The sequence below is a fragment of the Talpa occidentalis genome, unplaced genomic scaffold, assembly GCF_014898055.3.
Source record: "Talpa occidentalis isolate TD23 unplaced genomic scaffold, MPIMG_talOcc4v2.1 talOcc4.14, whole genome shotgun sequence".
Classification (NCBI taxonomy): domain Eukaryota; kingdom Metazoa; phylum Chordata; class Mammalia; order Eulipotyphla; family Talpidae; genus Talpa; species Talpa occidentalis.
The window spans coordinates 32,278,588-32,298,728 of NW_023601433.1; the positions used below are offsets into that span (position 1 = coordinate 32,278,588).

General features: G+C 41.2%; 1 protein-coding gene across 6 annotated transcripts in view; it reads right to left on the reverse strand.

The window, feature by feature from the left end:
- Nucleotides 1–20,141, reverse strand: part of SUSD4 (sushi domain containing 4) — a 147,031-nt gene that overhangs the window by 61,010 nt on the left and 65,880 nt on the right. For 4 of the 6 annotated variants that reach the window (XM_054694905.1, XM_054694904.1, XM_037510271.2 and 1 more), the window contains one exon: nucleotides 1,926–2,138. The exons of 1 other annotated variant lie outside the window; for it this stretch is intronic. In XM_054694905.1, coding sequence (XP_054550880.1) covers nucleotides 1,926–2,138 — 213 coding nt within the window. Of the gene's footprint in view, nucleotides 1–1,925; nucleotides 2,139–8,391; nucleotides 8,469–20,141 lie in introns of all 6 variants that reach the window. One more of the 6 variants, XM_054694906.1, reaches the window with a different exon arrangement.

Consider the following 20,141-nt stretch of genomic DNA (forward strand, 5'->3'; position numbering starts at 1 on the left):
GACTCACCACCACCACCCCCATACACACAGCCCTTCCCTGCACACTCAGGGCTGAGTTGAGAGTAATGTACTTGAACCTGTACAGTAGAAGTCTTGCATTCCAAGATGAGCTTTCATTCCCTTTCTTGGAATTACTATATATTATTTGGTACAGGCTTAGAAGGAACCTCATCTAAAGAGGAATAAATCTTCTACCCTACTCCACCTCTATTTCCTCCCCCAGGATGGTAAAATCACAGCAGGTCTTCATCTCTGGACAATATTCAGAAAGTCTTTTTTTTTTTTTCCCTTGCTCTCTGAGGTTCTTGAGTTTGCTGAGTTTTAAAAGCACTAGGAATCACAGGCCATAAATTTTAGCAGGGAAGTCTATATTTTAAACCAAACAAACTTTTAATTAATAGAATGTTATGGAAACCAGTTTTCATGGGCTGCAAGTAAAAGGGAAAAATAAATTTCTTTTTTAAAACCTTAATTTTGTATAATAATTTTGGCTTAAAAACAAACCCTTGAAACCAAAGTCAAAGATGGCAAATAGTTGAAGGATAAGATACCATTTATTCATCTCTTGTAATTTCCCATAAGGAGGAGCAGAATAAGTATTTGATAAATACTTGTCAAGTTAAATTATGTCAAAAGTTTCAGAAAGAAGATATTCATTAAATCAGAATATGTTTACATATCATTATTATAAAAGTTCCTTCCCCAAACAAAATTTTTTTTTTTTTTTAAAAAGGGAAGCTATCTTTTTATTTTTTTTTTTGTATTTTATTTATTTATTTATTCATTCATTTATACAAGCACTGGGTACAGTCAGAAGCGCGGGAGGGTGAGAGAATTCACCAGAGCCAGAGCAGGGGGCAGAGCAGGCAGAAGGACCGAAGTACACTGCTGAGGGGAGCAGCGGGCGGCAGGAGAGGTCTGCGCACCATGTGGGACCCTCCTCCGGAGGCCCGGGAGCAGCCGGGGATCGAACCGGCGCTGCAGAGGCTGCGGGCGGCTTCGCAACCCAGCGCTCAACCGCTGCGCCACCGGGGAGGCCCCCCAAACAAAATTAATAATGGTGTTAAGAGAAAATGAAGTTCATTTCTAATGAACTGAACAAACTATAAAGTCTATGCCTCACAGAAATTTGGGACGAAACTTAATTCTTGATTCATGCTGCTTCTTCTATCAGCCTTGCTGACCCTCAGAGAATTATAATCAACAACCTGGAGTTCTAATTAGTTAACCTCAATACATTCTTTCAAACTCTAAATGTAGATACACAGAGTAAAAACAAACAACATATATATGTGAGTGCACAAATACACACAAACATACACACAACTGTTTCAACCAACAGATTTAGGGATAATTGCTAGAAGTAAATGAGTATCTTGTCACGACCCATAAATTGCTAGAAATAAATGTCTGCCTTGTCAATCTGTCATTGCCTACCAGGGTTTTTTTCTCTTCTTAAATGAAGCACATCTACCACAGTTCTGATAAATAGTAATTGATTTAATCCTCTGAGTAACATGCATCTTCTGTACCATTATATACAGTTCTTGCCCAATATATTTACTGCACTTTTTATCGAGTAACATGGAAATGAGTGCTGAGTTGGCAGGCCTAAATAAATAGGCCTAATGTTCTGAGTTGCTCTCTCACATTGACAAAAATGGTGATAAAGTGGATCCTAATTGAGACAGAGAAGTAAAAGGACCACTTCTAATGTTGAGATGAATTTAGCCCCAACTGGAGTCTGCATCACATGCTCATGCTTTTCTGGCAGCACGCAGGGTTGGCCTTGAATCAGAGTGGCCCAGAGCACAGAGCCCTCTAACACAGTAACCTCCTGGCCCTGCAGTTGTGGCAGAGCAAGCTGACCATGTGAGCAGCTGCCAGTGGGGTGGGAGGAAGTGTAGTGGGTATAAGCATGTTACCTTCTTGCACACAGACAGGTTTATCACTTGGGATCCAACCTAGGGTTCCATTAAGATGTTTCATACACAGTCTCTTTGTAGAGCCCTTCAGCCTGAATCCGTCTTGGCAGTGAAATCGGGTAATAGAGCTTTCAAAGAAAACCCCTCCGCTGGGTGTCCTGAAGCCATTCTCGGGCACGCCTGGGTCAGCACACACCTGAAGGTCATCAAACCCTAAGATGACAGAGAGAAGAAAAGGTGCTTCTGAATATATTCTTCCAATGCCAAGGATCTTCCTAAATAGCTGATACTGCATTATTTCATACACAGCAGACCTAACTACACCAATAAGAAAGCCAAGACTACAACCATTCTGATGCACAGCTCACACTCTTTTTTTTTCTTTTTAATTGAGGTAAAATTGGGTTACAGCACTGTGTATGATTCAGGGGAATAAGCTGACACCTCCCCAGATGCATGTCACCATGCCACACCTGACCAAAGCATCCACAGTCCCGCACAACAGAACACTGGGCTCCACTTTGGCTCTCTACTTTGTTCCAACTTCCACTCTCCCTCTCCCTCTACTAGCCTCAATTCTACAGGCATATTTCTAGACTTTGTTTTGGTCTAGTTTTGTCAGTTCCCTTGTTTTGTTTCTCTGTATTCCAGATAGGAATGAAATCATCTGACTTATTTCACTAGCATAATCCCCTCCAATTCCATCTATGTCATCACAAACTGCAAGCATTCATCTTTTTTATATTTGAGTAGTATTCCACTGGGTATATAAACCACATCTTCTGTCACTGGGCACATAGGTCATTTCCATAACTTGGCTATTGTAAACAGGACTGCAGTGAACATAGGAGTACATGTATCACTTTGAATTAGTTTTTTTTGCATTCTACTGTGTCATGTGGTTGATCTATTTTTACTCTTTTGAGGAACTGCTATACCTTTTTCCATTTCCACCAAGAGTGTGTGAGGATTTCTTTTCTCCACAGCCTTGTCAGCATTTGTTATTTCTGGGGTTTTTTATATGTGTCATTCTTACAGGAGTGTGGCGGTATCTCATTGTGGTTTTGGTTTGCATTTCCTTGATGATAAGTGAGGTTGAACATTTTTCCATGTTCCTATTGGTCACCCGTATGTCTTCTTTTGGAGAAATATGTATTTGGCTCTTCTGCCCACTTTTAAATTGAGTTGTTTTCTTTTAATTGAGTTGCATGAGTTCTTTTTAGATCATGGATATCAGCCTCTTGTTGGATGTACATTTGCAAATATTTTCTTCCATTCAGTGAGGTGTCTTTTTGTTTTAATGACATTTCTTTCACTGTACAGAATCTTTTTCAGTTTGATATAGTTCCATTTGTTTATTTTTGCTTTTGTTTTTGTTGTTGGAATCAAGTGCTCAAATACAACTGAAGCCAATGCCCAGAGTGGTTTTACTTATATTTTCTTCTATGTATTTTGTGGTTTCCCATCTTACATGCATGTCTTTAGTCAATTTTGAGTTGATTTTTGTGTATGGTTTAAGAGAGCACTCTAGTTTCATTTTCTGATGTTAAAAACTGTGGCTGTCCAGTTTTCCCAGCACATTTGTTGAAGAGATTTTCCATTCTCCATTGAATAGTCTTAGCTCCTTTATTATAGATTAACTGTACATAGAAATATGGGTTTATTTCTGGGTTCTTAATTCTATTACACTGATCTGTGTGTCTATTGTTATAGCAAAACCATACTGTTTTGATTACTATAGCTTTGTGGAATAGTTTGAGTCTGAGAGCATGATACCTCCATTCTTTATTGTCATGATTGCTTTGGTTAGGCTACCCACTTGACCTGTTGCTTTGGGGCCCTCCTCCTCCAGAAATTGTTTCTAATATGTCCTGAAATCCTCTATTTTTCCTTTAGGAATTATTGATTTTGTTCTACTACAGTCTATCTGTGAGTATATGGAGGAGGTGAGCACAGTATTTTTACTCTGCTACCACTTTGCTGCTCTTCTACTTTCTGCTCTCAGACAGGGCACATTAGAATTTTCAGTTCCATGGCTAAGTCAGTGCTTGAAGGAGGTTACAGGAGTAGGGAGATGAAAAATAAACCACAAAAGCAAAACAAGATGTCTCAAGACAAGTACCAAAATTTGAAGGGAGCTGAGTTGGGAGAACTGCTCGGAAAGTGGTCAGAAAGGATGAGGGAGGAGATGGAGTCTGAGCTCCACTATGAAGGACAGGTTAGATTACAACTCTTTGTGGAGGGAGGCATGGGTGTCATTCTAACTGGGGACTAGCAAGAGCAATGACCAGGGACTTGGGGGAATGGGCTGAGTTTGGGGGCAGGAAGTAGACATGAGAGTTGTAGAAATGGTGTTCTGGGGACACCTCCCTATCCCTGTCCTCACTCCCATCTGCTGGGCTTAGTTCAAGTTTCTCCTCCTCTGGGTGCCTTCATTCCCTCACTCCCCCACCACTCCCCTTTTTGTTCCCATGACTATAATATGAACACAGCTCTGCAGTGAATTATTTAGACAATGATCACCTCTCCCTTCAAAGACAGGTCCTGCAACTTATTCATCTTTGTTCCCCAGAATCTATCATAGCGTGCCTGCTAGGAAGTGCTCCATAAATGTGTGCTGGATATATAAACAATTGGAAAGGGAGATGGGACATCACGGGGACCTAGAAGGCAGGGCTAAGCAACGAGGCAGGTGTGGGAATATGGGGCATGGAACAGGGCAGGGAGTATTGGCAGGTCAAAAAAAAAAGCAGCCTTGGGGTAACTGAAGGAGAGAGAGCCTAGAAATTCAGCCCGAAAGCCACAGCAATGGTGCAGGTAAGAGGTGATGGACCTGAAAGGGCAGGTGAGTGCTGGAGACAGCGAGGACAGTTCATGTGTGCAACATTCAGATCCAGGTGCCCTGACAGCTGGAGTGAAGACAAACCCAGAAACAAATATGTACAAGCAGCTTGGGGGAGGTCAAGACCAGTGTCCCCCATGTGTCTAATACTCCAAATGTACCCTCAAAGGGCAGGGATGCCAACAGAGAGGTGTAACTCCTCAATGCCATGAAGGCATTCCATTCCATTTTCTCCCTCACAAAATCCATCAACAAATCCTTACTGAGAGGTACTAAGAATAGGTATGCTTCTCCACTCCTGCCCCTAAGCAGCTGCTGGGGCCAGGTGGGGTTGGACACCAGCAACACATGGCAGAAGGGAAGGAACAGCCTGGGCCAATTTATAAAATCCCTACCCAGGAGGCACAATCATCAGGGCTCTTTGGAGGCTCAACTTGTTTCCGAGTGACCTCCAGAAACAGGGCTCATGAGCTATGTGATCCTCTCTAACATAAGGAACTTGCCAGATGTCCTCAGCTGGTAGGCGATCCCCCAACCCAACTTTTGTGCGCTCCTGCAGGACTCACTTGTTGCTCCCACCCCCAACCCTGAGCATCCTGCCAGTGCCATGTGCTGAAAGCCACACAGCCCAGGAGGCTCTGCCGTGCAGAAGAGAAGTCATGGCTAGGCACTCACTCATCAGAGGTGAGGAGGTATCCAGGATTGAGGGAAAGTGGAGGAGTCAGGCAGGAGGACATATAGAATCCACATCCAGTGGCCCTACCGGTTAAGTAGGAGCAGAGCTGAGTTTTGAGCAAACTGATGCTGTTTTCAGGAAGGAGACAGCATTGCAGCCCTGGGTCCCCTCCTGCCGGCAGTAGCCATGTTCCTGCATCTTGTACATCTGATGGCCTAGGCCTCGCAAAGGTAATCAACGTTGGATGTGGGGTGGACTGCAGGGGGGCAGATTATTGGCTAGTCATGATGTGATGGCTCCATGTTTTTATTTCTATGAATAGGATTGTAGGTTTGTCAAGTGATGGCTGTCACCATTTTCCTTCAAAGTCTGGTGGTCTCAGGGAGGGTCCTTTAAACCTATGTCTACTACAGCACTGAGGTGGCAAAACTAGCAGCTATGGCATTCAGGATTTCATCATGGCCTCGAAAGCATAAACGTACAGAAACCTGAAACCTGAATGGCCTGGACAACTCTGGCAGGATGGAGGTAAAGGTCATTCTCTCCAACACACACACTGTCAGTCAAATAGAGCCTGTCTGCTCTAATCGCATTGGGGGTAGCATATGTATTAGCTTGGGGGCATCCACAGACAGGTAGCTAAGAGCTGCAAAAAGTCTCTGGAGGGCCCCAAGCTGAACCCTTAAGGCTGAGCACACACACTGGCCAGATAGGAGGAAGAGGGACTGTGGGAGAGGGTTTGGGCTTAATGCAGGGGTAGAGGATAGGGACTGAGAGTTTGGAATATGAACATGATTGGGATCAGATTTGCTTTTTTGGGTACAATCTCTCTCAGTCCTCACATAGAAGACTGGCTGATGCAGACCAGGTAGGAGGTAGGAAGATCATCAAAAAAGTCGTCCAGGCCACCAGCTATACCTCAGGATCAGGGAGCAGCTTTAAAAAAACAGACCCACTGATCCATCTCTGGATGGGTGGGTACAGGGGCCTTGACTTTAACAAAGATTTCCAAATGACCCTTAGGCAAACACTCCAGCACCTGTCTGGAAGCCAGCATTTGAGAACTGTGAAATTTCAAGGGTCCAGCAGTAACCTGTGGCCCCAGGCCACAAAATTATTCTCTCAAGGAAGGACAGATCATTCAAGTGAGAACTTAAGATCCAGTTCTGAATATAGCAGAAAAATGTTTCCTGCTCTAATAAATAAATGAAAAGAACATCATGAAAATTACAGTGTGAAAACAGCAAAATTTCCCCATGAATCCAATTTTGTACTATTTCTTTACCTATTCTTTCACTTTTAAAAGAGCATTCCCATCCACTTCCTCTGCTTTTCTGCAACCATAGCCAACTTTTGACTGTTTTTCCATGCCTAGGTAGTGAGGATTAGATTAACATTTGAATTGGTACATCCAGTAAAGCAGAATGCTCTCCTTAGTGTTGGTGGGCCTCATCCAATCAGGTGAAGATCTGAAGAATGAAAGACTGAGTAAGTGAATTCTCTCTCTCCATCCAAGTACCGTCAAGCTGGGACTTCAGTCTTCTCTCTTCAGACTCAGACTGGAATTGACATGATTGATTTCCCAAGATCTCAGACTTTCTGATCAGACTACAACAAAACCTTTGGCTCTCCTGGAGCCCCAGCTTGCTTACTACAGATCTGGGACTTCTCAGCTGCCAGTACTTGCAGGAATCAATTCTTTACTCTGTGTGTGAGTGTGTGTGCACATGTGCACAAGTACTCACATGCACAGGCATGTACATGTATAAACATTACACACATATACATGTATCCTATTGGTTCTGCTTTCTGTGGAGAACTCAGACTAATACAATTTTCCTAAAAATATTTAGGCACTTAAAAAATGACATCAATGACCTACTGTTCCCACTCTTCAGGGGATGAGTACTGGAAAGTGATACTTTCCTCTGGACACCTGAGTGACCACTGGGTGGGGTTTCCCTTGGGCCTGGGGTCTCAACAGTCCAGGTGCAGCATGCCAGTCTGCTGTCCCCTCTGGTGTGCTCTTGGCCGTGGGTCGCCCTCTTGGGTCCTGGCATCTCTATTATTAGCACTGATCCTCCTGTTTGTGTGCCCAGGAATAAATCATTTGTTCCAAGTCATTTGGAATTTGGACTCTGGTTCTCAGTGGGGGGCAGGAGCTCCTCTTTTCTTTTTGTTCCAACCAGAAGCTGTGGTGGTTGTCACCAGTAATGCAGACCAGGTTTCTGTAAAATCATTTAACTAGTGAAATATCACTGCTTCAGGATGGAGAGTGCCCTGCCTCCCCACACAAAGAAAGGCATCAAACTCTCAGTCTCATTATGAGGCCTTGACACTTCTGGTGTGGTTACTTTAGTCTGCTGAAACCTACCAGATGGTTTCACTGTGTTGTGAATAACACAAGAAGTATTTGAAAACAATCAGAAAAGTGAAAAGAGGTGTGAAAAGCAATCTTTTGGCTTATTATAACTGAAAAGTCATATTCTAGAAAGGCAGGGTGTATCAAATGTAGCCAAATCAATTTAGAACTAAGGCTGGGTTTCCATTTCTCTATAAACTGCTAGTGGAGACTTTGGGGGAAGAAACAGGATATAGACAAAAATAATTGATTTTGTATGCATTTCCTTAGTGAGAGGATCCTGGGGGTAGTGAGGGTATCCCGGCTAAAGTCTAAACAGAATGTCTGCAAATTTTAACTGGAATCACGAGCAACCCCCAAGCTTCACCACCTATCCCTCCCCAGCTTTGGCATGTTTTATTGTCAGTCCCACACAGTTAGCATCAAAACCACCTCAAGGTCATTTCATCTGACCCATTTTCTCCCACAAGGGGACATGAAGGCCTGGAGAGGTTAAGCAGCTAATTCAGTCATTCCATGGCCTCTGGTGGAGTTGGAATTAAAACTTGGATCTTCTGACTTGAAATCCAGTGTTCTTTTCACTTACAATGCTGTCTCCCCCAGCCTTGTCCTGTCATATTTCAGGTTTGTGAATGACTCACATCTTCATGATATTGTAAACTCCTTGAGGGAAAGAACATATGTGAATGCTTTTGAGTTTCCATCTGTTACTACAGGAATAATAACAATGGTGAAATATTTCACAATTTGATATATTTGATATATATATTTGATATATTTCTAAAGCTGACACCTGTCATTCAGGGACAGATCACTTGGTGCTATCAGTGCATACTCAGCATGATGGGCCTGGAGGACTGTCCTTGTCACCTAGGAGATCCAAGAATCCAGGTGGGCTTTCATCAAACACCCTCTGACCATAGCGTGCTCCTATAGGACATTTCTGCTGATGAAAGACGCCCCTGAGGAGGTCACTACCTAAGCCCAGATGTTAGTTGCTTGAAACAGAGTTAGTTCTGGAGACTGGCGTGCATAATGCCTGATGCGGGGAAGGAATAAGGAGAGAATGGTGTGGTCGCTTGAGAAAGTCCCTCTTGACCACTTAAGGGCTTTCCTCTATTTGGTCTTAGCATGCCAATTTGAGCTCTTCCTGGGCTGAGATCTGCCCTTTTTTCATCACCAACAATAGAGACAAGGTTTCTGTAAAATCACTTAACTAGTGAAATATCACTGCTTCAGTAGGCCTTTATGCCAGGAGGAAACCCTTTCTGTCACATTAGAGAAATATCTCCAAAAAAAAATCGCTCCTATTTTTAGAGACTCTGAAAGTTTAGTTGCCTGGGCTTGTTGAGTTACAAGCACAAACCAAAACGAATCGGCTCGGTCCTGAGGATCTGGTGATGGGGGCAGGGGCCTCTGACTATCTTCTCTCTGCAACACACCCCTTACCTTAAGCTACCCCCAACTATCCTGAACTTCCTACTGTTTCAAAAATCCCCTGCTCTTAGAACTATCTTATTTTTTAAATGAACACATGTATCAATAGCCTGTCTTATTTCAGAAACCATTTGAGTTACTGTTATATTTGCAACAAGGCATCAGCAGCTGAAGAAGAGCAAGGAGAGCTGCAACACTTCAGAAATCACAGCAGGGCAAAACTTATTTGGCAAAAAACCAATTTCATAACACCAATATTTCAAAACACAATGGTACCGGCTGTGGTGGTCTGCTAACACAACGACCAGGCATGCCAGAAGCCTCCAGCCACCTGGGATTCAATCACCTGTACATTTGGCTGACACCTGCTTAGCAGCACACTGGGGATCCTACGTCACCTCGAGGTGTCTGCTCTTAAGTATGCCTTCTGGGCCCGAGATGCTAAAGAAGTTCTACATATTCTGGAGGTTTCTCCTAAGACAAGGTAGGGCATGCCTCTCTCCAGCCACAGAGGTAGGAAATGCCAGAGGGACTAAGCAGACCCCAAGGTGGCCCCAGAAAGTCTCACTGTTGCAGAGATGCAAGAGGAGGTAAGCTCACCCCAAACTAACCTACCTCTTGAAGAGAAGATGGGGTGGCCTCAGAAGATCCTCCAGCAATAAAAAGGAGGCCCAGAATCAGAACGTAACAAAAACAGTGGGAGACACAGATACACTGTTAAAACCACAATGAAAATCAATGGGAAAATGTGATCTGCTTTATAAAAGTGTATATTTATAATCCTTATTTCCCTAACAAGATCATTATTGTTTCTTGACCTTCTCTGTTTCAGCCTAAACAATCTCAAAGTGTGGCAAAATTTCAGCTGTCTTCCTCCCTCCCTTCTTCCCTCCCTCCCTCCCTTTGTTTTTAAATGGGAAGTAGGGGAGAAGAGCATTTTAAAAAGCAGAGATGGGAAAAGAAAAATTATAATCTCTTTATACATTTGCTCTGTCAACAGTGACGGGCCCGAAGGGAAAGTTGCTGAGAAGCATTCACCATCAGGTGTGTGGGCCAGGAGCTATTGGGGGCACCGGGCATGCCTCTAAGACCCTCTGTAGTTTTTGATCTGCAAGTTGTGACCTGAAGTAGGTCATGCAATCAATTTTAAGGATCACAACCTGCACTTCTGGCGATGAAATGGAAGGGGAAAGTCAGAGTGCACCCTGTGTGGTTCAGGTGAAAACTGTTTCTGTGGCTTTATTAGTTTTACTGATGCACGCAAGCTGGTCTGCAATGTAAAATGGATTCCTTTCCATGACTCACAGTCCAAAAAAATTGAAAAATACTGCTTTAAATATAATCTATCTTATTCTATTTGAAAGCATAAGTTTACTTTAAATAATGCTGTTGATGCTTCGGGACACAGTTCTGGAGTGAGACTTTGTGCTTTGTATCTTGACCCTGACATTTTCTAGCTGTGTAACTGTGGATAAGTTACTTGCCTTCTCTGTGTCTTAGGCTTCTTTATGCATAAGATGGGTATTACAAGAATAGTGCATACTTCTAGGGCAAGTGGGAATCTCAAGTGAATGTCAATACCTGTAAAGTATTGACTGGCGCAATCAATGTATGTAAGTTGTTATGTTATTAATATCTAACCAGCTTCCTCAAGAACAAAAACACAGCTTCATAAAGAGGTCCTCTCCTAATTTTTTAGAGCTACCTTGACTTCCAAAAATCTTCAAGCTTGTATTTTCCCCCTAAGTTGCCCTAGAATTAAGTGTCTTTGAAAATGACTGTTGAACTTAAGAACAAACTACAACAAATACTTCTGGAGTCTTTCTCACAGTGAAGCTGTAAGCCAGACAACAGTAACACGCAAACCTCCAAAGAACTGAACTCTGAATTTTTTTAAATTAAGAGCTCAGTACGGAGAGGAAATCTGAGAGCCAACAGCTTCCAACGCACAGAAAGCTCCAGCCTTTGTTCTAAAGATAGCAGCCTGCGCCTGGTGGGAACCTCCCCACTGCTCCCTCAGGGTCAGTAACCAGGCTCCAGAGTGGTCCAAATTCAGACCCAAGGTCGTACATTCCTGGGCACCAGTGAATCAAACAAAAACCAAATAAAAAGAAAACAAGATTTATGGAGAAAGAGCTCCAAGCCAAAGAACAGGTTTCAGACAAATTTTCCAATAATGCAAAAAATTCAACAAAAGAAACCAAAGGTATCAAATTAATTATGTTAGTGGAATTAGTGCAACATGATCCCATAATTCAGTGCACTATCACTTTACATATGTAAGCCATATCTGGAGGAGAAAAAAGGAAGCTGGTTGTTGTTACTATTTATTAGGCTAAACAGATTTTTTTTTTTTTAAGATTTATTTATTTATACAAGCACTGGGTACAGTCAGAAGCGCAGGAGGGCGAGAGAATTCACCAGAGCCAGAGCGGGGAGCAGAGCAGGCAGAAGGACGGAAGCACACTGCTGAGGGGAGCAGCGGGCGGCAGGAGAGGTCTGTGCGCCATGTGGGACCCTCCTCTGGTGGCCGGGGAGCAGCCGGGGATCGAACTGGCGCTGCAGAGGCTGCAGGCAGCTTCGCAACCCAGCGCTCAACCGCTGCGCCACCGGGGAGGCCCCTAAACAGAATTTTTTACTGCAAAAACAGTATCCCTTGGGAAATTCAACAAAGGAACTCCAGAAACCAAGACCAGGCTAGTTACTATAGTAATATTTCTGCCATTCCAATAGCATGACATATTATTTATTACAGGAAATTTATACTAATGAGATACCACCTAGTTTCTTGAAGACACATAATGAGTTAGGGGGATACAGAATTTCTCTATGTGGGTTGAAGGTTCTGTATTCTAGATCCCATTACCCAGAATCCACACCGAAGATGCACTGGAGTTATAAACAAAATTACGATTCTGAATATCTGGATGGCAATCAAGTTAGGTAACTTTTCTTAGGAAGAGTGAGAATGTTTTATGTTTAGAGAAATATCTAGAGATGAATATAAAGTCTGCCTCTGTCTGAGCAAGTAAACGTAGCAAAAATAAGTCTTAATAGCATAATTTAGACTTGATTAAAATAGATAAAGACCACAGATGTGGAAGTCACAGCACTCCCCATTTGATGCCAAAACTGATTATTTCCCCCCTCTTGATTTAATTCACTTTGATTACCCAATTATTCCTAAATCCTTTTACTCAGTTTCAGCTCCAATAAAACTGATAACAATGCTAACTCATAATGTGATTTTTCACTCTGGTCTCATGATACAGCTTCATAAAAGCATACCCAATAACATAACAAAATTATTCCAGATTGTGATATTATAACATGGAAAAACAGAATAAACCTTTATCTCTCTGAAATAAAGCAAGCACAGAAATCCATTCATCAGAAAAGTCTGAGAATTCCTTTCATCAATAGAAAAATGGTGGCACCAAAATCTCTCAGTTGATAGAAACTTTAGGGTTATCAGTTGACTTGAAAAAGGCATGGAAAATTAAAGAATGGATTGATGTAGTAAAAAATGTGGCTCGCTCTTTCGCTTTTATTAAAATAACACTGGTTTACAGCACCATATATGAGTCAGGGGAACAGGTTCACACATCGGAACAGGTTCACACATCCTCAGATGTACATTACCACAGCCCACCACCCCACCTCCCAGCACCCATATCCCTTTATCGTATACCATTGGGGCCCCTTTCCCACTTTGTTCCAACCCCACTCAGTAGCCTCAATTCTAATATCCTATTTTTAGGCTTTGTTTTGGTTGTCAGTTCCTTTGTTGTGTTTCTCTATATTCCACATACATGGGAAATCATCTGGTATTTGTCTTCCTCCCTCTGGCTTATTTCACTTAGCATACTCCCTTCCAATCCTCCCCATATTGTCACAAATGGCAAGTATGTTTTTTTTTTATGATTTATTTATTTATTTATACAGGAACTGGGGTACAGGTCAGAGGTGCAGGAGGGTGAGAGAATTCACCAGAGACAGAGCAGGGAGCAGAACAGGCAGACAAACCTAAGACATTGCTGAGGGGAGCAGTGGGCGAGGGAGGAGAGGTCTGAGCGCCATATGGGTTTCTCCCTGTCTGGCCTGGAGTTGAACCAGCACTACAGGGGCTGCAGACAGCTTCACAGCATGGCGCTCAACCAGCTCCACCACCGGGGAGGCCGCAAGTATGTTTTTTAAATAGCTGCATAGTATTCCGAGGTATTTATGTACCTCATCTTCTTAACACACTGGGGTATGTAGGTGGCTTCCATAACAGCTAGTTTCTTTTTTTTTTTTTTCTCTTGTGTTTTGTCAGTTGCTTTCTTTTTTTTTATTTTTATTTTTATATTCCCCATACAATTGCAAGCCCGATTTTGACCCCAATCCCTCCATTCCCCCCATCCCCAAAGAGTATCTCTGTTCATAGTTGTTTGTTGATTTTGATTTTTTTCTTTTTATGTTATTCTTTTTCCTGGTCCATATTTAGGTTTTCTAGATTCCTGCTATGAGTGAGACCATCCGGTATTTTTCTTTTTCTTTCTGGCTTATTTCGCTGAGCATGATCCCTTCCAGCTCCATCCATATTGCTGCAAATTGCATGTGTTTATCTTTTTTGAACGCTGAGTAATATTCCATGGTGTATATGTACCACATCTTTTTGATCCAGTCATCTAGTTTTGGGCATTCGGGTTGTTTCCAAAGCATAGCTATTGTAAATTGTGCTGCGAAAAACACAGGGGTGCAGGTGCCCTTTGGAATTAATGTTTCTGTGTCCTTTGGGTAAATACCTAGGAGTGGAATTGCTGGATCATATGGAAGCTCTATGTTTAGTAGGTTGAGGAATCTCCACACAGCTCTCCATAGTGGTTGGACCAGTTTGCACTCCCACCAGCAGTGCAGGAGAGTTCCTTTCTCTCCACATCCTTGCCAACATTTGTTGTTGCTAGTTTTTTTTAGTATGTGCCATTCTCACTGGTGTGAGATGGTATCTCATGGTAGTTTTGATTTGCATTTCCCTGATGACAAGTGATGTTGAACATTTTTTCATATGCCTGTTGGCCATTTGCATTTCCTCTTCAGAGAAGTTTCTTTTTAGCTCCTCTGCCCATTTTTGACAGGATTATTTTCTTTGTTGTTATTGAGTCTCATCAGCTCTTTGTAGATTTTTGAGATCAGTCCTTGATCATTAGTGTTGTGTGCAAAAATGTTCTCCCAGTCGGTGGGGTTTCTCTTTGTTTTTGTTATTGTCTTTTTGCTGTGCAGAAGCACTTTAATTTGACGTAGTCCCTGCTATTTATCTTTGCCTTCACTATCACTGCTTTGGGTGATGTGTCTGTAAAGATGTCTTTGAGGTGCATGTCATGTGGTGTTTTGCCTATATTTCCTTCTATGTATTTTATGGTTTCAGGTCTTATGTCTAGTTCTTTAATCCATTTTGAGTTGATTTTTGTGTATGGTGTGAGGTAGTGGTCAAGCTTCATTCTTTTGCATGTAGTGACCCAGTTTTCCCAGCACCATTTATTGAACAAACTTTCTTTGCTCCAATGCATATTCTTTGCTCCTTTGTCAAAGATTAGTTGACCATAAATCTGTGGGTTTACTTCTGGATTTTCTATTCGATTCCATTTGTCTGTGTGTCTGTTCTTGTTCCAATACCATGCAGTTTTGATGATTATGGATTTGTAGTATAGTTTGAAGTCTGGGCGTGTGATGCCTCCATTCCCTTCTATTTTTTTCAGGAGAGCTTTGGCTATTCGGGGTTTTTGGTGATTCCATATGAATTTCATCAATAATTGTTCTATTTCTTTGAAGAATGACATTGAAATTTTTATTGGAATAGCATTGAATCTGTACATTGCTTTTGGTAGGATGGCCATTTTAATAATGTTTATTCTTCCAATCCATGAGCAGGGGATGTCTTTCCATTTCTTTGTATCTTCTTCTATTTCTTCTAACAGTGTTTTATAGTTTTCTTTGTATAGGTCCTTTACCTCTTTTATTAGATTTATTCCCAAGTATTTGATTTTTTTTGTTTCGATAATAAAAGGGATGGGTTTTTTCGATTTCTTCTTCTTCAGATTTATTGTTTGTGTATAGGAAGGCTACTGACTTTTGCGTGTTGATTTTGTATCCTGCCACTTTACTGAACTGATTGATGAGTTGAATTAGTTTTTCTGTGGAGTTTTTCGGGTTCTCTATGTATAATATCATATCATCTGCAAATAGTGATAGTTTGACTTCTTCTTTTTCTATTTGGATTCCTTGTATGTCCTTCTCTTGTCTTATTGCTCTGGCTAGGACTTCCAGTATTATATTGAAAAGCAGTGGTGAGAGTGGACATCCTTGTCTTATTCCAGATCTTAATGGAAATGCTTTCAGCTTTTCACCATTGAGAATGATACTGGCTGTTGGCTTGTCATAGATGGCCTTTATGATGTTGAGGTATGTTCCTTGTATCCCGAGAATTTCAAGGGCCTTTATCATAAATGGGTGTTGTACTTTGTCAAATGCTTTCTCAGCACCTATGGATATTATCATATGTTTTTCATATTTCTTTTTGTTGATGTGTTGGATAACACTGATGATTTTCGGATGTTGAACCATCCTTGTGTCCCTGGAATGAATCCTCCTTGGTCGTGATGAATTATCTTATGGATACATTGTTGGATTCTGGTAGCTAAAATTTTATTCAGGATTTTTGCATCAGTGTTCATTAGGGAGATTGTCCTGTAGTTTTCCTTTTTTGTGTTGTCCTTGTTCGGTTTTGGTATTAGTGTAATGTTGGCTTCATAGAACGTGTTTGGTATTGTCCCTTCCTTCTCAATTTTTTGGAAGAGTTTGTGAAGGATAGGCACAATTTGTCTCTGAATGTTTGGTAGAATTCATTTGTAAATCCATCAGCTCCTGGGCTTTTGGTTTTGGGGAGGTTTTTGATTACCATTTCAATTTCGCTGCTTGTAATTGGTCTGTTTAGGTGTTCTATTTTTTCTTTATCTAGCTTTGGGTGATTGTAGAGTTGTAGGAATTTGTCCATCTCCTCTAGATTGTTGAACTTGTTTCCATATAACTGTTCATAGCAGTTACTGATCATTCTTTTGATTTCTCCTGTTTCATTTATGATCCTGTTCATTTGTGCTTTCTCCCTTTTTTCCTTTGTGAGCCTGGCTAGGGGTTTGTCTATTTTATTGATTTTTTTCGAAGAACCAGCTCTTGGTTTCACTGATCTTTTGGATGGTTTTTTTAGTTTCAATTTCATTTATTTCTGCTTTGGTTTTTATTATTTCTTGTCTTCTACTGGTTTTGGGGTTTTTTTGTTGTTCTTTTTCTAGATCTTTGAGCTTCGAGATTAGGTTGTTTCTTTGAGTTCTTTCTTGTTTCTTGATGTGAGCCTCTATTGCTATATGTTTTCCTCTTATTACTGCTTTTGCTGCATCCCATACATTTAGGAAATTGGTGTCCTCCTTGTCATTCAATTCAAAGAATTTTTTAATTTCTTCTTTGATTTCCTCATTAGTCCAGTGGTCTTCCAGTAGTGTGGTTTTCAATCTCCATGAGGTAGGAGATTTCCTTGCCTTCTTTTTATGGTTTATTTCTAGTTTGATGCCTTCATGGTCAGAAAAGATGGTTGGTATGATTTCAATCTTGGTGTATCTGTTGATGTTTGTCTTGTGTCCCAGTATGTGATCGATCCTGGAGAATGATCCGTGTGCTCTTGAGGAAAATGTGTACTCCGTTTTTGGGGGGTTTAGTGTTCCATAGATGTCTGTTAGGCCCAAGCGCTCTAGATCCTTATTTAGACTTTAGTGTCTTTACTTATTTTTTGTCTCGTTGATCTATCCATTGTTGATAGTGGTGTGTTGAAGTCTCCCACTACGTCTGTGTTTTCTCTGATGTCTGTTTTCAGAGATGACAATAGTTGTCTGATATATTTTGGTGCTCCTTCGTTTGGTGAATATATGTTAATGAGTTTTATTTCTTCTTGAAGTATTGTCCCCTTGATCATAATGTAGTGACCGTTGGGGTCTCTTTTTATCTTTTTGAGTTTGAAATATGTTTTATCTGATATAAGTATAGCGGTTCCTGATTTCTTTTTTGGTCCATTTGCTTGTAGGATTGTTTTCCATCCTTTAACTTGGAGTCTATTTTTATCTTTTGTAGCTAAATGTGTTTCCTGGAGACAGCAAAAGGTTGAGTTGTGTTTCTTAATCCAGCCTGCGACTCTGTGTCTTTTTATTGAAGAGTTTAGTCCATTTACATTTAGAGTTAATATTGATATGTTAGCATCTGTGTTTGCCATTGTGTTTGTCTTTCCTTTGATTTTATTTATTTATTCTTTTAATAACTTTTTTTTTGGCCTTCTTTCGTTGTTATTCGTCCCTCTGAGGTTCTGGCTTTAGGACTCCTTGTAGTATTTTTTGGAGTGGGGGTTTAGTAGTAATGAAATTCCAGAGTTTCTGTTTGTCTGGCAATGTCCTTATTCTTTCTTCATAGAAGAAGGAGAGCTTTGTGGGATACAGTATTCTTGGTTGGCATCTGTTTTCTTGCAGTCTGTTGACTATGTCCCTCCACTCTCTCCTTGCCCGTAGTGTTTCTTCAGGGGAGTCTGATGTCAACCTGATTGGTTTTCCTTTGAATGTTATCTGTTTCTTCCCTCTTGTCAGCTTCATTATTTTTTCCTTGTCCTGGATTCTTGGGAGCTTTACTATTATGTATCTTCCTGTATTTTTCCTTTCGTCGTGGAAGTTTGGTGTTCTTCTTGCTTCTTGTATATCAATTTTCAGCTCCTTCTTCACGTTTGGGAAGTTCTCTTCAATTATCTCCTTGAATATTTTCTCTGTTCCTACATCTGTCTCCTCTCCTTCTAGTATTCCTACAACTCTTTTATTTCCTTTCCTCATGGAGTCAGATAGTTGCCGAAGTCTTTCTTCGGTCTTTTTCCTTCGTACTTCTCTTTCCTTTTCTGTTTTGGTTCTTTTTATTTCTGTGTCTTCAAGAGTACTTATTCATTCTTCCACTTCATCTATTCTGCTTTCATTGCTTTTCCCAGAGTTCTTTAGCTCCTCCATTAATTCTTTGATCTCCTGCATTTCTTTTACTTCCCTCTTTAGGGACTCAATCTCATTGTTCTGATTGTTGATTATTTTTCCCTTATCATTGTTTTCCTTTATGACTTCTGTCTTTTTTTTAATCATGGCAATTTTAAATTCTCTTTCTGGAAGGTTCAGAAGTTCTACCAAGTTACTGTTGTTGCAATCTGGGGGGTGGTTTTCTTTTTGTGGTGTGCTTTTTTCCTGAGGAGTTGCTAGGTTGCGTGTGGTTCTTCTACTCCCTACTGTCTGTTTTCTATTTTGCCATATGCATTGGGACACTGTGTTGCTGGGACTGGCCGGCATCTTGGGTGAACTTCTCAGTACCCCTCTGGCTCCTCCAGGAGACATCTGTCGGTTTCAAGCAGTCTTTACTGAAGAAATGCCCCTGTTCTAAAATGCCGATTTGGGACACGATCCCCTGCGTGCCTCGTCTGCCCCAGGCTGGGTTCCCCCTCCACCTCTGGGCTCGGACTGCAGGCCAGAAGGGGCCTAGCATGGGCAAACTTCCCAGCTCACCTCTGGCTCTGCAGGGAGCCTTCTGCTGTTTTCAGGCACTCTTTACTGAAGAAATGTCCCTGTTCTAAAATGGCAATGCGGGATGCACTCCCTGCATGCCCGGCCTGCCCCGGGTGGTGGGTTCCCGCTCCCCCTCTGGGCTCGGACTGTAGGCCAGGCAGTTTTGATTATTATGGCTTTGTAGTTTAGTTTGAAACCTGGGAGAGTGATGCCTCCATTCCCTTCTCTTTGTTTTTCAGGAGTGTTTTGGCTATTCGGGGTTTTTGGTGGCTCCATATGAATTTCATCAACATTTTTTCTATCTTTGAATAATGACATTGAAATTTTAATTGGAATAGCATTGAATCTGTACATTGCTTTTGGTAGGATGGCCATTTTGACAATGCTAATTCTGATCCACGAGCAGGGGATGTCTTTCCATTTCTTTGTGTCTACTTCTATTTCTTTTAACAGTGTTTTATAGTTTTCTTTGTATAGGTCCTTCACTTCTTTTGTTAGGTTTATTCCCAAGTATTTGATTTTTTTTGTTTCGATAATAAAAGGGATGTTTTTTTTTATTTCTTCTTCTTCAGATTTATTGTTTGTGTATAGAAAGGCTACTGACTTTTGCGTGTTGATTTTGTATCCTGCCACTTTACTGAACTGATTGATGAGTTGAATTAGTTTTTCTGTGGAGGTTTTGGGGTTCTCTATTTATATTATCATATCATCTGCAAATAGTGATAGTTTGACTTCTTCCTTGTCTATTTGGATCCCTTGTATATCCTTCTCTTGTCTTATTGCTCTGGCTAGGACTTCCAGTATTATGTTGAAAAGCAGTGGTGAGAGTGGACATCCTTGTCTTGTTCCAGATCTTAATGGGAATGCTTTTGCTTTTCACCATTGAGAATGATATTGGCTGTGGGCTTGTCATAGATGTCCTTTATGATGTTGAGGGATGTTCCTTGTATCCTGAGAATTTCAAGGGCCTTTATCATAAATGGGTGTTGTACTTTGTCGAATGCTTTCTCAGCATCTATGGATATTATCACATGGTTTTTATATTTCTTTTTGTTGATATGTTGGATTACATTGATTGATTTTCAGATGTTGAACCATCCTTGTGTCCCTGGTTAAATCCTGCTTGGTCGTGGTGAATTATCTTATGGATGCATCCTTGGATTCTGTTGGCAAGGATTTTGTTGAGGATTTTTGCATCAGTGTTCATTAGGGAGATTGGCCTGTAATTTTCCTTTTTTGAGCTATCTTTATTGGGTTTTGGAATAAGTGTAATGTTGGCTTTGTAAAACATATT